Raw genomic sequence first — 22,897 nt, forward strand, 5'->3', positions numbered from 1 at the left:
TGGCCTCTTCTCTCCCTATAGTTGTGAAGTTTGTTCTGTCAGTTGTCAAGTTGATTTCTTGGGTGTTCAGAATGGTTTGATAGTTACCTAGTTGTGTTCCAGGTACTAGACAAGCCTAAGGTCTTCCTAGTATGCTGCCATTTTAGCTCCTCCTCAAACATTGTGTTTAATTCTCATGTCTCCTAAGTTTAGTTACCTACATTTTTGTTGTTGTTGTTGGACTACATGATCATGGAAAGTTTTGTGATTACAGACTGACTATTTGGTAGAATGTCCCTCAGTTTAGGATTATAAAATATTCCTCATAATTAAACTGAGGTTATGCATCTTGACAACACTATCACAGGAGTGTTGCTCAGTCTGTGTCATTGCATCCTAACAAATGGCACAGGATTTCAATTTGTTATATTACTGATGATAGTCATTTTGATTAGTTGATTAAGGTGTATCTGCTAGTTTTCACTCTGAAATTACTTTTTTCTTCTTATTAGTTAATAATTATCAGGAGAGAAATACTAAAATGGGTTATAATCCATTACTATCACTATTATTTATAACATTCAGATTCCCACATATTTAATTATTGGGAGCTGGCTTTGTGTCCCTTTGGTAAATCTCCATAATTATTTAAACACCTCTTAATTTTTTCATACAACATGTTCCAAGCTCATTTTTATTTTCTTTGCTTTATAACTGGAATCAATCATTCCTCCAAAGTGCCCCAGTTCTTTTTAGTGAGGAATAGTACTTTTAAAACATGATCCGGGTGATACATGTGCTATTAGTATTACTAGATTTTTTTTTAAGAGCAGAGATCAAGGCAATGCTAACATCTTAAGAAATATTCACAGCCCCTTTGCTCTTACCTACAATTTGCTATATCCCCACCAGTTCTGGCTCCTGCAGTGACATGAGCTTACAGTCTCAGTAGGGACAACTTCTTAGTGTATGGCTTAGTCAATGATTTATAAGGTCAGTAAGACTTTTAGAGTTCTTATTGTCCTCCTATTTTATTTCCTGCTACACAGCTACTTCTGGTTACTTAGTTCTTTGTCAGTGGATTGGTCCCAGCTGCTGATATTTTTGGTGCATTTCAGTTTGGGAAACTTGTGGAATATGCTTTTGCTTCTTAGTTTGTTTTTCTAGTTTCACTCTGTATTTTGTGAGAGAATTGGGGGAGGCTAAAATACTATGCTGATACTTTTACCATTTGATTTCCATCCTCTCCCTTATTCCTAAAACATATTCCTCCCTAGGTAAGACTCCATTATCTTGGTCCTTCTTTCTAATATATTCTTCCTTCCTGTTTCTTCTCATGGCATATCACTGGTTTCTCCTCAATTACTAAGCCTGTAAATATGAGAAGTACCCTTATCACTCTTTCAAACGACCTGTTCATGGTTTTAACTTCCACCAATACAGTGATGGCTCACACATTGTAAATTCCTTGTCCTCAGATCAGGACCTATATAACTGTGCATTTAATTCTAATGGATGACTTGTAATCCCCAAACTAACATAAACTACCCTCAAGACTTCTCCTCATTTTTCTGCTTTCCTAAAATACTTGCCTTTTTCAGTATCGGTTAATAATTATGATATCAAAAAGTCTACAAATAATTCTTCACATCTCCTTTTTTCTCTCAATCTTAATAAACTACTATAGATTATTATGAGAATCATCTCCAAAATATTACTATATTGTTCCCTCTGATATATTTTAATTCATTTTAAGATAATTTTTACTATCCATACTGCATAAATCAACTTAAAATGTATTTGGTTAACATTTATCACAAAATCCCAACTCTTGCATCCTGATTGTATAATCAGACTCTTTCATACACATTCCTGAATCACCTTGCCTTCCTCCCCTGACTTACGCTTTAGCCTCATTGTATTTTACTTTCTTTTATGTCCAAAACATTCTTCCTTATAGTTCCAGCTATTTCTTTTTTTTTTTTTATTTTTATCCATCTCTCAATATCCTTATTCTAGTCTGTTGAGCTTTTCAAGCTTCTTGCGAATCAAGTATCAATTTGCTTGCCTGGAAAGTTTTCAACAAGCTCTTTACATGACCAAATTCATATCCCTCATAACTATTTCCTCAGAAAACTTCCTTTATCAGAAACTTTATTCTCCCCATATGTTCCCTATTTATTTATTTGTTGGCACCTATAATAAGCTGTTTATACTTTGTTTATTTCTAGGTCTACTTTTAAATTTTCAGACCCTGCTATGTTAAGATATTTATGACATATTATCTTGTTAGCCATTTATAGGACTAACACGATCCTGCAAAGCAGTAGATGCTTAATACATACTTTTAGAACGAATGAATTTCATCTCGAGACTCTAGTAAACCCCCAGAAAGTCATCATCAACATTCACGTTCTCTGTAACATCGAATGTAGAAATATTAAGCACATTTTCCTTTTTCTTTTTATTAACACATAATGTATTATTTGTGTCAGGGGTACAGGTCTGTGATTCATCAGTCATCACAAACCACAGTGCTCATCATAGCACATACCCTCCCCAATGTCCATCACCCAACCACCCTATCCCTCCGAACCCCCTCCACCCCAGCAACCCTCAGGTTGCTTCTTGAGATTAAGAGTCTCTTATGGTTTGTCTCCCTCTCTGGTTTCATCTTGTTTCATTTTTCCATCACTTCCCCTATGATCCTCTGTCTTATTGCTCTAATTCCACATATCAGTGAGATCATATGATAATTGTCTTTCTCTATTTGACTTATTTCACTTAGCATAATACCTTCTAGTTACATCCGCATCTTGTAAATGGCAAGATTTCGTTTTTTGATGCTACATAATATTCCATTGCATATGTATACCACATCTTTGTCCTTCATCTGTTGATGCACATTTAGGCTCTTTCCATAGTTTGGCTATTGTGGACATTGCTCCTATAAACATTGGGGTGTACGTGCCCCTTGGGATCACTACATTTGTATCTTTTGGGTAAATATCCAGTAGTGCAAATGCTGGGTCTTAGGGTAGCTCTATTTTCAAATTTTTGAGGAAAATCCATACTGTTTTCCAGAGTGGCTGCACCAGCTTGCATTCCCACCAACAATGTGGGAGGGTTCCCCTTCTCTGCATACTCGCCAACATCTGTTGTTTCCTGAATTATTAATTTTAGCCATTCTGACTGGTGTGAGGTGGTATCTCATTGAGGTTTTGATTCGGATTTCCCTAATGCTGAGTGATGTTGAGCACTTTTTCATGTGTCTGTTAGCTATTTGGATGTCTTCTTGGCAGAAATGTCTGCCCACGTCTTCTGCCCATTTCTTGATTGGATTATTTGTCCTTTGGGTGTTGAGTTTCGTAAGTTCTTTATAGATTTTGGAAACTAGCCCTTTATCTGATATATCATTGTCAAAAATCTTCTCCCATTCTGTAGGTTGTCTTTTGGTTTTGTTGATTGTTTCCTTTGCTGTGCAAAAGCTTTTTATCTTGATGAAGTCCCAATAGTTCATTTTTGCCCTTGCTTCCCTTGCTTTTGGTGATGTTTCTAGGAAGAAGTTGCTGTGGCTGAGGTCGAAGAGGTTGCTGCCTGTGTTCTCGTTTAGGATTTTGATGGATTCCTGTCTCACATTAAGGTCTTTCAACCATTTTGAGTCTATTTTTGTGTGTGGTGTAAGGAAATGGTCCAGTTCCATTCTTCTGCATGTGGCTGTCCAATTTTCCCAACACTATTTGTTGAAGAGACTGTCTTTTTTCCATTGGACATTCTTTCCTGCTTTGTCAAAGATTAGTTGACCATAGAGTTGAGGGTCCATTTCTGGGCTCTCTATTCTGTTCCAGTGATCTATGTGTCTGTTTTTGTGCCAGTACCATCCTGTCTTAATGATAACAGCTTTGTAATAGAACTTGAATTGTGGTATGGTGATGCCACCAGCTTTGCTTTTCTTTTTCAACATTCCTAGGTTATTCAGGGTCTTTTCTGGTTCCAATCAAATTTTAGGATTATTTGTTCCATTTCTTTGAAAAAAGTTGATGGAATCTTGATAGAGATTGCATTAAATGTGTAGATTGTTCTAGTTAGCATAAGTACCTAGAAATTTAACAATAGCAGAGAAATTTAACAATATTTGTTCTTCCATAAGCATGGAACATTTTCCCATTTCTTTGTGTCTTCCTCAATTTCTTTCATGAGTATTCCATAGTTTTGAGTACAACAGACCTTTGCCTCTTTGATTAGATTTATTCCTACTATCTTATGGTTTGGGGTGCAGTTGTAAATGGGATTGACTCCTTAACTTCTCTTTCTTCTGTTTTGTAGGTGTATAGAAATGCAACTGATTTCTGTGCATTGATTTTATATCCTGCCACTTTACTTAATTCATGTATGAGTTCTAGAAGTTTTGGGGTGGAGTCTTTTAGGTTTTCCACATAAAGTATCATATCATCTGCAAAGAGTAAGAGTTTGGCACCTTCTTTGCTGATTTGGGTGCCTTTTATTTCATTTTGTTGTACGATTGCTGAGGCTAAGTCTTCTAGTACTATGTTGAATAGCAGTGGTAATAGTGGACGTCCCTGCTGTATGCCTGACCTTAGGGGAAAAGCTCTCAGTTTTTCTCCATTGAGAATGATATTTGCTGTGGGTTTTTCATAGATGGCTTTTAAGATACTGAGGTATATATCCTCTATCCCTACACTGGGAAGAGTTTTAATCAAGAAAGGATGCTGTACTTTGTCAAATGCTTTTTCTGCATCTATTGAGAGGATCATATGGTTCTTGTTCTTTCCTTGATTAATGTGTTGTATCACATTGACTGATTTGTGGATGTTGAACCAACCTAGCAACACGGGAATAAATACCACTTGATCATGATGAATAACGCTTTTAATGTACTGTTCGATCTTATTGGCTAATACTTTGGTGAGAATTTTTGCATCCATGTTCATCAGGGATATTGGTCTGTAATTCTCTTTTTTGGTGTGGTCTTTGGTTTTAAGATCAAGATAATGTTGGCCTCATGAAACGAGTTTAGAAGTTTTCCTTCCATTTCTATTTTTTGGAACAGTTTCAGAAGAATAGGTATTAATTCTTCTTTAAATGTTTGGTAGAACTCCCCTGGGAAGCCATCTGGCCCTGGGGTCTTGTTTGTTGGAGATTTTTAATTACTGCTTCAATTTCCTTACTGGTTATGGGTCTGTTCAGTTTTTCTATTTCTTCCTGGTTCAGTTTTGGTAGTTGATACATCTCTAGGAATGCATCTATTTCTTCCAGATTATCTAATTTGCTGGCATATAGTTGCTCATAATATGTTCTTATAATTATTTGTATTTCTTTTATTGTGATCTCTCCTCTTTCATTCATGATTTTATTTATTTGGTCCTTTCACTTTTCTTTTTAATAAGTCTGGCCAGGCATTTATCAATCCTATTCTTTCAAAGAACCAGCTCCTAGTTTTGTTGATCTGTTCTACTGTTCTTTTAGTTTCTATTTCATTGATTTCTGCTCTGATCTTTATGATTTCTCTTCTCCTGCTGGGTTTAGGCTTTATTTGCTGTTCTTTCTCCAGCTCCTTTAGGTGTAGGGTTAGGTTGTGTATTTGAGACCTTTCTTGTTTCTTGAGAAAGGCTTGTATTGCTATATACTTTTCTCTTAGGACTGCTTTGCTGCCATGAATTCTTTTAATTCTTCTTTAATTTCCTGCTTGACTCATTGATTCTTTAGTAAGATGCTCTTTAGCCTCCACATATTTGAGTTCTCTCCAACTTTCCTCTTGTGATTGAGTTCGAGTTTCAAAGCACTGTGGTCTGAAAATAGGCAGGGAATGATCCCAATCTTTTGGTAACAGGTGAGACCTGATTTGTGACCCAGGATGTGATCTATTCTGGACAATGTTCCATGGGCACTAGAGAAGAATGTGTATTCTGTTGCTTTGGGATGGAATGTTCTGAATATGTCGGTGAAGTCTATCTGGTCCAGTGTGTTATTTAAATCCTTTATTTCCTTCTTGATCTTTTGCTTAGATCATCTGTCCATTTCAGTGAAGGGTGTGTTAAAGTCCCCTACTATTATTGTATTATTGTTGATGTGTTTCTTTGATTTTGTTATTAACTGGCTTATATAATTGGCTGCTCCCATGTTAGGGGCATAGATATTTGTAATTCTTAGATCTTCTTGTTGGATAGACCCTTTAAGTAGGATACAGTGTCCTTCTTCATCTCTTATTATAGTCTTAGGTTTAAAATCTAATTTGGGTGGGGTGAAGCAAAATGGCAGAAGAGTAGGAGACCTGGATTTCGTCTGGTCCCACGAGTTCAGCTGTATAGGGATCAAACCATTCTAAACACCTACAAACTCAACAGGAGATCGAAGAAAAAAATAGCAGCAACTCTGAACAGAAAAGTAACCACTTTCTGGATGGTAGGACGTTTGGAGAAGTGAATCCGAGACAATATTCAGGAGGATAGACTTTGGGGGAGGGGGCCTCCGTCAGCCGCTTCTGACAAGTGATAGAGCAGCAGAGCACAAAATTGGAAATTTTAGAAGTCTGCTCCACTGAGGGACGTCGCTACGGTGGCTAAGTGGGGAGTAGAATGCTCGCTGGGACAGTGTGGTCTGAGGACCCTTGGGGTCACAGAACGACCGGCGGTGCCTGAGTGTGGCAGAGCTCCCAGGTATGGGAGCAGGGAAGCCAGCTGCAGAGAAGGAGCTGAGGAGTGGGCTCTCAGCTCAGGGTTGCCATAAACCGTGATCCGTGGCACAGTCAGGCCATTGTTCTTCCAGCATGGACCCAAAAAAAGAAGATCCGAGGAGACTCCCCTTCCTCCCCTGGGAGGAGTGGCGTGGGAGTGCACCGCAGGGATCTGCTGGGTTTAAAGACTCCACACGGGGTCGGGTGCCAGAGACAGAAATGCCGGGTGAGCACGGAGTGCAGCTGGAGACCGGGGAGACAGGAGTGACTGACTGCTTTTCTCTGGCAACTCACTGAGGAGTGGGGCCCCCAAGTTCTCAGCTCCTCCAGGGTGGAGATTGGGATGCTGCCATTTTCACTCTTGTCCTCCAAAGCTGTGCAGAAAGCTTGCAGGGAACAAAAGCTCCAAGAACAAACCCAAGCAGATTACTTAGCCCGGACCTGGCAAGGGTGGGGCAATTCCACCTCCAGCAAAGACTTTTGGAAATCATGTTAACAGGCCCCTCCCCCAGATCAGTGAAAACAGCCAGCCAAGACCAAGTTTATCAATGAGAACAGCAGAACTCCAATGCTAGGGGAATACTGCACATAGGATTCATGGCTTTTTTCCCATGACTCTTTAGTCTTTCAAAGTTAATTTTTTTAACGTTATTTTTTTTAATTTTTCTTTTTCCCTTTTTCAACCAACATCTTATCAATCCCTTTTATAAAAACTCTTTTTTATTTTTAATTTTTAGAGTCATATTCTATCCCTTCAGAGTAGTTAACCTTATTTTTGGTATATATATATATATATAAGTTGTTCTCTCTTTAAAATTTTGGGATACAGTTTCTTCTAACAGACTAAAATAGACCCTAAATCTCTAGTGTATGGTTTTCTTCTAGTCTCCTGCCTGATCACATTCTCTCCTTTTTTTTTTTAACCCTCTTCTTTCTTTTTTCAACCAACTTCTTATCTTATCAATTCTTTTTATAAAAACTTTTATAATTTTCATCTTTACACTCATATTCCACCCTTCATCGTATTAACCCTTATTTTTTACATATATAACTTTTCTTTCTTTAAAATTTTGGGAGGCACTTTCTTCTAACAGAACAAAATATGCCCAAAATCTAGTCTATGGCCCTGACCTATCCACCAGCCTGATCATATTTGATCATATTCTGTTTTGGTTTTTTGTTTGTTTGTTTTTGTTTGTTTGTTTTTTTCCTTTTCCTTTTTGTTCTTTTTTCTTTCTTTCCCTTTCTTTTCCCCCAGTTTCAGGTTTTTTTCTCATTTGTTTACTGTATATTTTCTGGGGACGTTGTTACCCTGTTAGCATTTGTTCTCTTATGCATCTATTCTCTGGACAAAATGACAAGATGGAAAAAATCACCCCCCCCCCAAAAAAAAAAACAGAAAACAAAACAAGAGGCCATACCAACTGCCAGGGACTTAATCAATGGGGATATTATTAAGATGTCAGACCTAGATACAGAATGATAATTATAAAGATACTAGCTGGGCTTGAAATAAGCATAGAAGGTAGTAGAGAATCCCCTTCTGGAGAAACAAAAGAACTAAAATCCAACCAAGTTGAAATCAAAAAGGCTATTAATGAGGTGCAATAAAAAATGGAGGCTCTAACTGCTAGGATAAATGAGGCAGAAGAGAGAATCAGTGATATAGAAGACCAAATGATGGAAAATAAAGAAGCTGGGAAAAGAGATAAACAACTACTGGATCAGGAGGGCAGAATTCGAGAGATAAGTGATACCATAAGACAAAACAACATTAGAATAATTGGGACCCCAGAAGAAGAAGAAAGAGAGAGAGGGGCAGAAGGTATATCAGAGCAAATTATAGCAGAGAACATTCCTAATTTGGGGAAGGAAACAGGCATCATAATCCAGGAGGCACAGAGAACCCCCCTCCAAATCAGTAAAAATAAGTCAACACCCCAACATCTAATAGTAAAACTTACAAGTCTCAAAGACAAAGAAGAAATCCTGAGAGCAACTCAGGACAAAAGATCTGTAACCTACAATGGTAGAAACATTAGATTGGCAACAGACCTATCCAGAGACCTGGCAGGCCAGAAAGGACTGGCATGATATATTCAGAGCACTAAATGAGAAAAATATGCAGCCAAGAATACTATATCCAGCTAGGCTGTCACTGAAAATAGAAGGAGAGATAAAAAGCTTCTATGACAAACAAAAACTAAAAGAATTTGTGAATACCAAACCAGCCCTACAGGAAATATTGAAAGGGGTCCTCTAAGCAAAGAGAGACCCCAAAAGTAACATCTTAATAATGTCCCCATTGATTAGGTCCCTGGCAGTTGGTATGGCCTCTTGTTTTGTTTTGTTTTTGTTTTTGTTTTTTTGAGGTGAGTTTTTCTGTTTTGTCATTTTGTTCAGAGAATAGATGAATGAGAGAACAAAATGCTAAAAGGGTAACAATGACCCCAGAAAAATATACATTAGACAAATCAGAAGAGACCCGAAACCAGGGAGAAAAGAAAGGAAAAAAAAAAAAAAGGAGAGAATGTGATCAGGCAGGAGACTAGAACAAAGCCATACACTAGATTTAGGGTATTTTGGTCTGTTAGAAGAAACTCTATCCCAAAATTTTAAAGAAAGATAAACATATATACAAAAAATAAGGTTAAATACAATGAAAGGATAGAATATAACCGTAAAAATGAAAATTAAAAAAGATTTTTAAAAAGGAATTGATAAGATGTTGGTTGAAAAAGGAAAGAAGAAAAATTTAAAAAAAAAAGAAATAGAAAAAGAAAATTTTAAAAATTAACTTTTGAAAGACTAAAGAATCATGGTGAAAAAACTATGAATTCTATGTGCTGTATTCTCCTAGTGCTGGAGGTTTGCCTTTCTCATTGATCAGTAAACTTGGTCTTGGCTGTATGTTCTTGCTGATCTTCTGGGGGAGGGGCCTGTTGCAGTGATTCTCAAATGTCTTTGCCAGGGGCCAGGGTAAATAATCTGCTCAGGTTTGCTCTTGGTAGCTTTCATTCCCTGAAGGCTTTCCATACAGCTTTAAAGGACAAGAATGAAAATGGTGACCTCCCAGTCTCTGGCCCCATAGGAGTCGAGAGCTCAGGACCCCACTCCTCAGTGTGCCCTCAGAGAAAAGCAGTCAGTCATTCTTGTCTCCCTGGTCTCTGGTTGCACTCCATGCTCACCTGGCCTGTGACCAAGCGTTTCTATCTCTGGCACACAACCCTGTTTGAAGTCTCCAAACCGAGCAGATTCCTGTGGTGCACACCTATGCCACTCCTCCTAGGGGAGGAAGGAGAGTCTCCCCCGACCTGCTGCTTGTTGGGTCCATGCTGGAAGAGTAGTGGCCTGACTGTGCCATGGATCACAGTTTATGGCAACCCTGAGCTAAAAGTCCACTCCTCGGCTGTCTTTGCAGTCAGTTTCCCTGCTCTGATAGCTGGGAACTCTGCCACACTCATGCACCCTCTGGTCTTTCTATGACCCCGAGGGTCCTGAGACCACACTGTCCCAGCAAGGGTTCTACCCCCTGCTTAGCCACTGGAGTGACGTCCCACCCCCAGTGGTCTATCTTCTCAGATATTGCCTCGGATTCACTTCTCCACACATCCTACCTGACAGAAAGTGGTCCCTTTTCTGTTCATAGAATTGCTGCTATTCTCCTCTTCGATCTCCTGTTGAGTTTGTAGGTGTTCAGAATGGTTTGGTAAATATTTAGCTGAATTTCTGGGACCAGATGAAATTTAGGTCTCCTAGTCCTCCATCATCTTGCTCCAACCCCTAAGTACATTCTGTACAACATCAAATACTCCTCTTTAAATAAGATAAAAACAGAGAAGGAGGCAAACCACAAAAGATTCTTAACTCTAGGAAACAAATTGAGGGTTTTTGGTGGGGAGGCTGGTGGGGGGCTGGGGTAACTAGGTGGTGGGTACTAAAGGAGGGCACTTGATATAATGATGATGGGTATTATATGCAACTGATGAATCATTAAATTCTACCCTTGAAACTAATAATACAGTATATGTTAACTGAATTGAAATAAAAAAATTAAAATAAATAAATAAGTTTAAACAAGTACATTTTGTCTTTAATAAAAAATATTCTTACTCAAGTTGTATTGCAAGATATTATATAACAGTGACTGCTACAAACATTTCCCAGAAGAAGACATAGATTTGATAAAAATAAAATCTTACATTGCTTCAGAATTCATTATGCATGTAGTTCCTGGACAGTAACAATTGTAGATATCATCGTATGTTAATCCCAGATTAATTCCAAGCAACTGTACCATAACAACTGAAAATGCATCTAAAGTTATCACCTGTGGATACTAAATGCAAAAAACAAAACAAAACAATTTTTGCCTAAATTATTTCTTCACCTCTTTGATCTTTTCTTTTTGACCATATTACCTAAATGCAAATACAGATTTAAGAAACTACTATGCCAAAGCTCATTATTTTCTTAGGGATATGGAAAATAAGAAAAAATGGGTAAATTTTGTTTTTCTTTTTGGGTTATTGTATTTTTAATCCAAATGGCACTGACATATACCTAAATAAGATTAATGCTATCATATGCTTTTATTACATATTAAATACCAATAAGCTTTAAAAGTTTTTTGAGAAGAATATGCACTGTTTCAGTAACTATATTATTTTTTAATGAACACTTAGATAAAAAAATACACAGATTCTTAAGGGTTGAATTTGTAATCGGTTTTGACTTCAGAAATAGTTTTGGAAGAGAGTCAAATTAATTTTTTTAAAGGCAGAATACTATTACACTTTGTAAGTAGAATTTTTGTCTTCAAAAAAAAAAAAAAGCACACATGGCAAGTAAGAATGGCAACAAGACACAAACCCCTGGCAACCTATAATCTTTTTACTATCTCCACAGTTTTTCCTTTTTCAGAAAGTCATATAGTTGGACTCATATGGTATGTAGCCTTTTCAGATTGGCTTTTCTCACTAACCACTATGCACTTAAGTTTTTTCATGGCTTGATGCCTCACTTAAAAAAAAAAAATCATTGGATAGTACCCCTTTATATTAATTTACTCCAGTTTGTTTATCCATTCATCTCTTGAAGGACATCTTGGTTGAGCCCAATCTTTGGCAATTATGAATAAAGCTGCTACAAACATTCACACAGGTTTTTGTGCAGATAAAAGTATTCAACTCATTTGGGAAACACTGAAGAGGACAACTGCTGGATTATATGGTAAAAAAAATAAAAAATAAAAAAGACTAAGAACTTGAGTAGATATTATTTCCAGAGATAATATACAAAAAGCAAAAAGTATATGAAAAGATGTTCAATATCACTAGTAATCATAGAAGTGCAAATCGAAACCACAATGAAATATCACCTCATACCACTTAGGATGGCTGCTATTAAAAAACAACAATAACAGAAAATAATGTATCGATAAAGATGTGATGAATATAAAATGTAAACTGCTGGTGGGATTATAAAATGGTGCAACCACCCTGAAAATAAGTATGATGATTCCTCATAATATTAAAAATAGAACTCCTACATGATCCAGCAAATACCTACTCCTGGTATATATCCAAAATAATTGAAATCAGTATCTTGAAGAGCTATCCGCACTCCCATGTTCATTGCAACATTACTCACAATAGCCAAGGAATGGAAATAACCTAAGTGTCCACTGACTGATAAATGGATTAAAAAATGTCATACACATATGAATGTTCACATGTATATTAAATTCACATATATATATTATTTAGCCATAAAAAGAATGAAATCCTGCCATTTGCAACAATATGGATGAACCTGGATGAAATCATGCTAAGTGAAACAAGCTGGACAGAAAAAGACAAATATTATGTGATCTCTCTTATATGTGGAATTTAAAAATGTCATACTCACAGAAACAGAGAGTAGAATGGTGGATTCCAGAAGCTAGATTTTCTGGAAAATGGGGGACGTACGTCAAAAAGTACAAATATTTATTTATGCAAGATGAAAAGTTCTGAAGATCTGTTTCACATCAATGTGAACATACTTGGCACTATTGAATTGTACATTTAAAACTAGTAAAAATGGTAAATTTTATGTTATTTGCATTTTACCACAATAGCAAAAAACTTTTAAAATTATAACATTTGAGTTTCAAAATCTAAAAAAAAAAAAGCATACTCTTAGAAAAATTTGTAAAAACATCATGGCAGATATACTATACATATTTTCTTCCTTGAAGTAGATATTTCAAAACATTATATAATTACTGAATAGATGGGAATAAAATGCATACCAGAGCAATTCCTGCAGCAAACTTTGGATTGCATGCCATTCCATGATATGTTGCTCCCACATAATTAAGATGGTCCCTATAACTAAATAATAAAATTTTTCTTCTGAATAAATGCATTTTAAATTACTACTAACTTAATGACCTTTTTTTTTTTTACTTTTTTTTTATTCTTATGTTAATCCCCATACATTACATCATTAGTTTTAGATGAAGTGTTCCATGATTCTAACTTAATGACCTTTTAAGAATTGGATTTCTCAATAAAGCTATGTGTTTTTTTAAATACAAATATTACATATCACATCTCATGCTTTCAATCATTTTGTATTTGGGTAATCTCCCACAGTTCCTACAAAGTTAAGTTCTAAAGTCTACTTTAACATTATATGATACACAGTCCAAAACCAAGTGGTGCCTAATCCTTCCAAAACATTAATCACCACTGTTGCCACCACTGGATAGATATAATTTGAAGATGTACAAGTCAGGACAGCTCACTGCCATGATTTGCATATAGTGAACCCCTAAACCATGTAAAAAAATGTTGGATTAGAGGACAGGGAGACAAAGAGAATACTCAGTAGACTCATCAAGAAAAAAAAGAGAATGTAGCAAGTGTCCTCATACATTTCAGTCCTTAGTTATTGTAGCTCCTGAGTCCACAAACCTGACCCTAAATTCCACAGGAAACACCAATAGATTAATAAATATATTGCATACTATTCAGATCTTCAGAATTTTTATTATTTCCATCTCAGTAATCAAACTATTAACAGAACCTATATAAAGACTCTTGAAAAAAATAGTGTAAGTAGTTAAATAGCTGCACCTTAGGTCAGTATAGCTATACCGGATGGTAACCACATTACTAATTTGATATATAGTATTTTAACCAGCATTATATGCAATTATTGCATTCTGTTAACTAATTTACATTGTGTTTAAAGTTCAAATGATAGTTTTAATTATTTACCTCTGAGAAAATCTTTAAAATCATTGAGGACCCCTGTTTATCTCAAGGCTTTCCAAATTTTCAAGTTTCTTACATTTCCATAGATAAAAAGCCTAGTGGAGAATAATGACCCACTATGACTTAGTGTCTTACATTGTTTTCAGAATTTTATATTTTGCAATTTGTCAATACAGTATGCATATAACGTTTTTTGAAGTGTCTTATCATTACATATAACACATTTTGTATATAATCTTGATAGCTAACATATGAAATAATTTGACAAACCCTATGTCAATACAAATAAGGTACTTACATTAATAAGTATGCCATATCATGGGACCTTTGAGACAAAAATTCTTTCCATGACACAAATCTTTGTAGTACTTCATTAGCATCCCCGCTAAGTGAAATCTTATTTTGATCTGACCAGAGCTCCAAAGAAGTTAGTATAATAGTTATGTTGAGCTGGGAAAACATCTGAAAACAGAAGATACATAATATATAGTTTTTAGGTAATCATAAATATAACATTACATCTCTATACATAATGCTAATATATTCAATTTACTCCTTTTTGGAAATGAAATCTATTCATTGATGAATGAAACCAGTTGGTAGGATTACATTTTTAAAAAACTGGATATGCTATTTGTACAAACAGTATTACTGCATTAATAGGAATGTTTCTTACTTAAATGAAACATAAATACTTACAGTGTTGATTAGACCAAAGATATGGACAACTTTCTCAGCTGCAACTGCCACTTCAGAGCCCATATAATCATACTGAAAGACAAATTTTGTTTAACTGTTAGTGAAAATTACTGAACTATCACATTTTAAATGGATATAAAATGTTAAAATAATGCAGTGTTCAAGTGAAAGGAAAAAAATATTAAGGTTTACCAAGTACTTAGTAAGTTTTAGGCATAAACCTAGAGACTTTATATATTAATCAATAATCTTAAAATAAGAAGGTTGTCATTAACTTCCTCTTCACACATACAGAAATTAAGAGTCAAAAGTTAAGTTTACAAGATTGCAGAACTACTGAGGGTAAGAACCAGAACTCAAGTCCCCAACTAACTAAACTAGTAAGTCTTTTTTTTTTTTCTACTATAGTATGCTGCTATCATTTGTCTTCATCCCACTAAGAGATGACAATGTATCCTGATAAACAGTGTGGTTTCTAAACACAGAGCTCTGAGGACCATTACAGCTAGTAATCTCAAGAATATGTCTTCATTCAAAGGAACATAAATCATAATATTTTCTCTAAATATTTCTAATTATGTGTATGTACACATTTCTAAGTGTTAGCGGAAAACATAAAAAGTGGCAACTTTCTATCTTCAATAATCTTCAGCAAGTCTGCCAAAAACTACTAACAGAAAATAAAATATAATCGATACAGTTCTCTGATTTGGACAAAAGAGATTTTATCCTCCTAGGTCCTTAGAGACTATTTATACTTTGCTATTTCTCTGTATGTAACCTTTCCCAATAAACTATATTGTATATTTACACAATGCAGCAATGTGTGATATGAGTGAAGGTGATCCTTTGCAAAACTGAATACATGAAAAGCAAGACAAAAGAATACAAAAATGGGTCTATGGAAATAAATCCATATATGTCAATAATCACAAATTATCAACAGACCAAATACTAGGTAAATGAAACTTTAAAAAAAAATCCACTACATGCAAATTAAAATAAAAACCTCTAAATTATGAGTACATAGAGATATTGAGTCAAAGGATGAAAATATATACCAAGAAAATAATAGACAAAAAGCATAAGTCATATGATAATTACATTAAAAAAGCTTAAAAGCAAAAAGTGGAAATAATAATTATCACAGTGCATTAATAAAATATTCAATTATCAAGAAAGATGGAAGCATTCTAAACTTGACTATAACTAATAGCATAGCAACCAAACGTATAAAACAAAATTTAACAAAATTATAAGGGATTTTTACATAGTTCTCTTAATCATTACTAGATCAAGCAGACAAATTAACAATAAATACAAGAGTTTTCAAATTAAAGCAAAATTTAGATATGTATATATAAAAGTTTATATAAAACAATGAGATATTTTTTTCAACTATACAATGGTGTTTTTACATAGATTGACTTATATTAGGCCATAAAATAGTTATTTGACTATAAAACATAAGTGTCACTTAGATCACATTGCCCAACCACAATGCAATTAAAATATAGTAATACAGTGTTATTTGATTAAAATACTTATAGTAATACTTGATAAAAAGTATTTTAATGATGTTATTTTTACTTACATGGATAACTCTCTAAAAGCTCCATGATGCAATTTACAACTTACTTTCAAATAGAGAGAGCACAAGAGATAATGGGATATAATGTTAAACAATAAATCTAAGAAAAGAGAATATAGGTGTTCTTCCATTATTCTTATTCTTACAACCTTTATGAAAGCTTGAAAATATTTCCAAATAAGATGTTTTAAAAAATGAAGGTAAGGGGTGCCTGGGTGTCTCAATCGCTTAAGCATCTGCCCTCAGCTCATGTCATGATCTCAGGGTCCTGGTTTCAAGCATCAGGCTTCCCTTCCCAGCCGAGAATCTATTTCTCCCTCTCCCTTTGCCCCTCCCCCTGCTTAAGTGCTCTCTCTCTCAAATAAATAAAATCTTTTTTAAAAATGAAGATAAAATAAAAATTTCATATGAACAAAAGTTGAAGAGACTTCATCAATAGGCTAAACAAAAATATCAGAAACACAGACCTACAAGAAGGAATGAAGAATTTTGGAAATATTAAAATGTGGGAAAAAAATGAAATGCTTTTTTCCTTTCCTTAATTTCTTTAAACAGTTGAATAATTTAAAATAATTCATCTTGTGGTTTATAACATATGAAGAAATAAAAATATATTACACTAACATCACGAAGGGGTTCTATGGAACTTCGCTGTTGTAAAAGCTCTTACGTTGTATGTGAAGTGGTATAACATTAAGTCTAGATTGTAAAAAGTTAGGAATGTTCATTGGAACCATTAGAGAAACCACTGGGGTAAAAGGTAGGGGATAAAGGGGTATAGCAGAGAAAACAATATAGTAAATAAAAACAAATGCTGAAAATAACCTACTAATCCAAGGGTAATAAAGGAGGAACAGAGGAGTAAATAATTGATGGGACAAATAGAACACTAATAGGAGAGCAGCACTTAACCTATATCCATAGTTATCAGTAACTTTGGTATACATAATTCAACTGAATGTTCTAATGAAGAGGCAGATTATCTGACTGAATAGAGAAAAAAGACCTATCAATATTCTGTTTACAGAACCAGACTTTAAAATTGAAGACAGATAAATTAAACATAAAAGAAGAAATACTAATCATAGCATATTTTAAGGAACTCTTGGAGTTTTTAGTCATAGTTTTGGGTTTCTTTGTTTTGTTTTGTTTTGCATGATGTCATTTGTATTGAAAATGCCTTCTGTTGTTATTGGAATGGTAAGAAGGTATCTAGCTAAGTGGAGAGAGGAAAATAAGCTGTCTAGATTTAATGTTAATAACCTCGTGGGAGTGGCTGTGGCAAAGCATAATGCCACTACTTGTGATCTTAGTTTTAGGCCAAATAGTATTATTCCCCATGTAACAACAAAAATCGAAATCTAAATCCCCGGGGTTAGTTAAGATGGTAGAGTAGTAGGAGGGCCCTGTGTTTGCCTCATCCCTGGAACACAGCTAAATAAATACTGGATCATTCTAAACACCCAAGAAATGGATCTGAGGGCTGACAGAACAAACTGCATGACTGGAGGGAGAGAAGAGGTCACATCATGCAGGGTCAGAGGTGTGGAGACACAGTTTTGGGGAGAAAAGAATCATGGGTGCTGCAGAAGGAAGGGAGCCCTGCTCATGGAGAGAGGGGAGAGAGAGAGAGATAGACAGACAGAGAAGGAGAGAGAGAGAGCAGTGCACAGGGGATCACAGAGGGAAAACTCTTCCCCAAAGTCATTGACTGGGAAAACAAAAGAGGCTGATTATCTTAAGTTTTTACAACCAGCGGAACTCAGACTGGAGTTTTATACTTCTGTGTTGTGGGTGGTGTGGAGCCCAGTGGGTGCCGCAGTGCTCCTATGGAGAAGGAGGGTAGATGCCAGGAGCTGATGGTGCTATCTGAAGATCCCCAGAGATGCACTGGGAGAGACATTCCCTCTTTTTGGAGTGTATCTCGAATAGATGGCTTTGCCTATCAGAGACAAAAGAACTGGTGGGCACCATGTGCTCCCCCCTGCCCCTTAAGCATAGGGGCACAGACACCTGCCAAGGTGGCTAACCTGGACTCAGGTTTTTTGCTGTGTGTTACTCTAAACTCCCAGCTCCTGTGCATCGGTGTGACTGCCCCTTTGGGACAAACTGGCACAAGCCCCAGCCCAGCAAGACCCTCTCCCAGAGGACCAGCATGGGTCTGTACCACAACAGGTTCCTAAAGTTTGGAATTTTGAAATTCATCCAGTGTGTCTAAGATAAAACACAGGTGCACTGCACTACCTGGCAGGCAGATAACCCAGACACAGACAGGGAGAAGGTAGGGAACTGAGAGATGCCTCTGACACATAAGAGGAGACTTTGCTCTTCTGTGAGGGCTTCCTGTACAGAGGTGGGTGTGAACTCACCTTTCTGGAGACAAGGGACAAGGCCAGTGCCACTTTTCTCCCATACCCATCAGCACAGACTGACTTCAGTGAACGGCATAGCCCCATCAACAATAGAGACCTGAGCCAATTACAACAAACCATGCCTGCTCACATTCTGCTGGTGCTTCTTAACTAGGGCAAGTGTGCCTGAGAGCAGCAGTTCCCTACCCCAGAAGACCAGCAAAAACCTCTATATGCACCAAGTCTACTGACCATAGTGTTATAAAGCTTCAGCTCTAGTGGAAATATCATCAGGCCTCTTTTAACAGGAAGACCAGAGTACACCTAGTTAAAACTTGCCACACTCTGGACAAGGTCCAAACACTCCCCATTGCAGGCAAGGAGAAACTGCAGAGGGCTGACCTGAAGGAAAGAGCAGCCAAAACACAGCATCAGAGTGTACACAGCATACACCAAAGACACTTCCTGAAACACCAGGCCCTATAAGGCCATTACTCTCAGGAGCAGGAAACATAACAGGCTTTCCTAACACACAGAAAAAGACAGAAACCTAGACAAAATACCAAAATGGAGGAATTCATCGCAAAAGAAAAAACAAGAAAATGTCACAGGATCTAATCAAAACAGATATAAGTAATATGCCTGGTCCAGAATTTAAAGCAACAATCATAAGGATATTAGCTGGGCTTGAGGAAAGCATAGAAGACACCAGGGAGTACCTTTCCACAGAGATAAAAGACCTAAAAACAAGTCAGGCCAAAATAAAAAATGCTATAACCTAAATGCAAAACCAACTGGATGTAATGACCACAAGGATGGAAGAAGCAGAAGAATAAGTGATACAGAATATAGAATAATGGAAAATAATGAAGCTGAAAAGAAGAGGGAAAGAAAAATATTGGATCATGAATGTAGACTTAGGGAACTCAGCAACTCCATAGAGTGTAATAACATTCATATCATACAAGTACCAGAAGAAGAAGAGAGGGGAAAGGGGCAGAAAGTTTATTTGAGGAAATAATAGCTAAATTTCCCTAATCTGGAAAGGAAACAGACATCCAAATCCAAGAGGCACAAAGAACTTCCATCAAAATCAATAAAAGCAGGCCAACACTAAGACATACCATAGTAAAATTTACAAAATATAGAGATAGGGAAAAAAATCCTAAAAGCAGCAAGGAAAAAGAAATCCCTAACTTGCAAGGGAAGACCAGTAAGGCTAAGAGCAGATCTCTCCACAGAGACTTGGCAAGTCAGAAGACAGTGGCATGATATATTCAATGTGATGAATGGGGAAAATATGTAGCGAAGAATGCTCTATCCAGCAAGGCTATCATTCAGAATAGAAGAGATAAAGAGCTTCCCAGACAACCAAAAACTAAAGGAGTTCATGACCATGAAACCAGCCCTACAAGAAATATTAAAGGAGACTCTAAGAGTGGGAAGAAAAGACCAAAAGTGACAAAGACTAGAAAGGAACATACAAAATTTCCAGAAACAATAACTTAACAAGTAATACAACGGCATTAAATTCATATCTATCAACAACTACTCTGAATGTAAATGGAATAAATGCTCCAATCAAAAGACCTATAGTGTCAGAATGGATAAAAAAAACAAGACCTATCTCTATATTGCCTACAGGAGACTCATTTTAAACCTAAAGAAACCTGCAGATGGAAAGTGAGGGGATGGAGAAAGAATCCTGAAAGGAGCAAGGGAAAAAAAAAAAAAAAGTCCTTAATCTACAAGGGAAGACAGATCAGGTTCACAGCAGATTTGTCCACAGAAATTTGGCAGGCCAGACATGAATGGCAGGATATATTCAATGTGCTAAATGGGAAAAATATGCAGCCAAAAATACTTTATCCAGCAAGACTGTCATTCAGAAAAGGAGAGATAAAGAGTTTCCCAGACACATAAAAACTAAAGGAGTACATGACCACTAAACTAGCCCTGTAAGAAATACTAAAGGGGACTCTCTGAGTAGGGGGAAAAAAGACAAAAAGCAACAAAGACTAGAAAGGAACACAAATAGAGCACTTAGTAAATCAGTTAGTAAATTAAATTATATTAAATAGATTAATTGGACACTATGGGAACTTCAAAATTAAATTGAAATAATATATTTCATTAATATGTGGGAAAACATTATAAAATAACTTACAAAATAGCATATATAAGACAAAGGTATATGAATATACACATGTATACATTAAAAACAGAACATGTCTGCATATAATTTACCCCCTGATTTATAAAACTATGTGTGTTTTTTCTTTATTATTTTTTGTCTGTCTATTCTTTACTGTTACTGATTTTTTTAATTATTTAAAGATCTAAATATTTCCTTTTATTTTTTTAAATATTTCTTTTATGAACAAAATCATGACATTATGACTCTCATTGAGACACTTTATGCAAAAATTATCAGTGATAATGGACAAATCTGATTTTTTAAGTTGCTACTCATATGACTTTGCTCAAACTGACTGTATAAACAAGAATTTCCATAACTAAATGGATATTCCTATGAATAAATCTCATTTTTGAAATACAGAACTTCCACTAGAGAACTCAAGCAATTATACAGCATAAGGTAATCTCATAAAAGATAATATTTAACAATAAGGATCTTTAACTGAGTAATAAACGAAATAGCTTGTTTTAAAATGTAAATCAAAAATAATAATAAAATAAAATAAAATGGAAATTGATTTAAGGAGAAGAGTTCACCATGAGTGGATTTAAAAATATCTATAGCTAGCTGTAATCCAATAGATTATAGTGTAGTAGAACCTTGCATACATACAGAGTTATATATTATTGCTAGAATTCTATACTGATTTGGAAATCAATACCATAAATATTGGCCCCTGTATGTCAATGTAAAAGCAATTGACAACCTTTTTTGTTCTGTCCTGCTATCCGGAAGTACATACTGTGAACAGAGTGAAATATCTACATTGCAAACAAAGCAAGTTTCTTTTTCATATTCCCTTTGAACTTAAACACAAGACAAAGATATGATGACGTATATCAATAATACATACCAAGGCTTTATCCATAACAATTTGTATTTTCAGAACTCTTTTCAATAGTGCAACATCTGACTTTTCCTGTGAAACAGAGGACATTGTGAGTTAAATAAAACATGTTTAAAATTCTTATATTGTTTGTAATTATCATGAACATTATATAAGTATATATATGTATATATACACATATATATACATACATACCCAAAGAAAGGTATAGATACATAGAAAAACAGATACAGATTCATCAAGATATAGATAATTAGAAAAAGAGAATAAATGTCCACTGAATAAATAAGCAGATTCCAAATACAAATTTTAGGAACAAATCAGAAGATTTTATTCCTGATAATTAAAATCCTCAAAAAGTTACTGGAGGGAGAACCCATGTTTCCTTCCTCTCAAAACCTTCTTCCAAGACCCTTCCCCAACCTAAATAAACTCTAATCGACTGTCCTCCAAATGTTTCCTCTATTTTCTCATTATTTTAATTCTGCATTAACTTGTGGCTTACACGTAATGATATGTGTCCATTTTAAAATACAGTTACATGAATTGGTACTGATGTAAATACCCATGTGACAATTTCCATAAGTAAGATAGAGGTAATTTCTAACTTGCTCTTCCAAGTCAATTGCCGAAGGCAATTGCTAAAGGCAACCAAGGATCTACTTTCTCTCACCATAGCTTAGAATAATCTATTCCAGAATTTTATATAACTGGAATCATATAGTGTGTACTCTTTTATATCTGACTTTTTTTACTCAGCATTCCCCCATGTTGTTGTGATTATTAGTAATTCATTAGTTTTTATTGCTAAGTAGTGTGCCATTTTAGAAATACACTAAATTTTGATTATGCATTTACCTGTCAATGATGTGAAAGGTGGAATAAAATGGGGTCACTTTTGTCAAGGGGTTTGAAAATGGAACTGGAGGCCATTAAGGAGGTAGGCCATATACACATCCTCACTGGGTAGTACCCTGAACTTCTGAACTGGGCGCAGCCTTAAATATTCCTAGGACTCTGCACAAATTTATCTGCAACTTGCTATAGTAACAAATTTTTGTTTAGTGACAGCCTTAGGAATCAATTATGTTTAGCCTAGTTTACTTTTCTGCCAACAACAATCAAAATCTTTGTAAACAACATATGCAAGCATCCCCTTTTGTCTTTAAAATAAAACCTTCACTTTTGTTCCCTAGGGGGACACAATTGGGTTGCTACTGAAATCTGTGCTCACTGAATTGTAATTCTGAGACCCCAATAAATATTTTTGT

The 22,897-nt window shown here is 35.6% G+C and overlaps 1 protein-coding gene across 1 annotated transcript in view; it reads right to left on the reverse strand.

Moving 5' to 3' along the window:
- LOC118009785 (A disintegrin and metallopeptidase domain 3-like) overlaps positions 1-22,897 on the reverse strand; it is a 99,442-nt gene that overhangs the window by 66,005 nt on the left and 10,540 nt on the right. Inside the window, exons 4-8 of the mRNA XM_035003824.1 lie at positions 21,633-21,698; positions 14,638-14,709; positions 14,237-14,400; positions 12,969-13,050; positions 10,876-11,012 (exon numbers count right to left, since the gene is read on the reverse strand). Of these exons, the coding sequence (XP_034859715.1) occupies positions 10,876-11,012; positions 12,969-13,050; positions 14,237-14,400; positions 14,638-14,709; positions 21,633-21,698 (521 nt within the window). The remainder of the gene's footprint in view (positions 1-10,875; positions 11,013-12,968; positions 13,051-14,236; positions 14,401-14,637; positions 14,710-21,632; positions 21,699-22,897) is intronic.

Source organism: Mirounga leonina, unplaced genomic scaffold, assembly GCF_011800145.1.
Source record: "Mirounga leonina isolate KUSES-001 unplaced genomic scaffold, KU_Mleo_1.0 Mir_128, whole genome shotgun sequence".
NCBI classification, from domain to species: Eukaryota; Metazoa; Chordata; class Mammalia; order Carnivora; family Phocidae; genus Mirounga; species Mirounga leonina.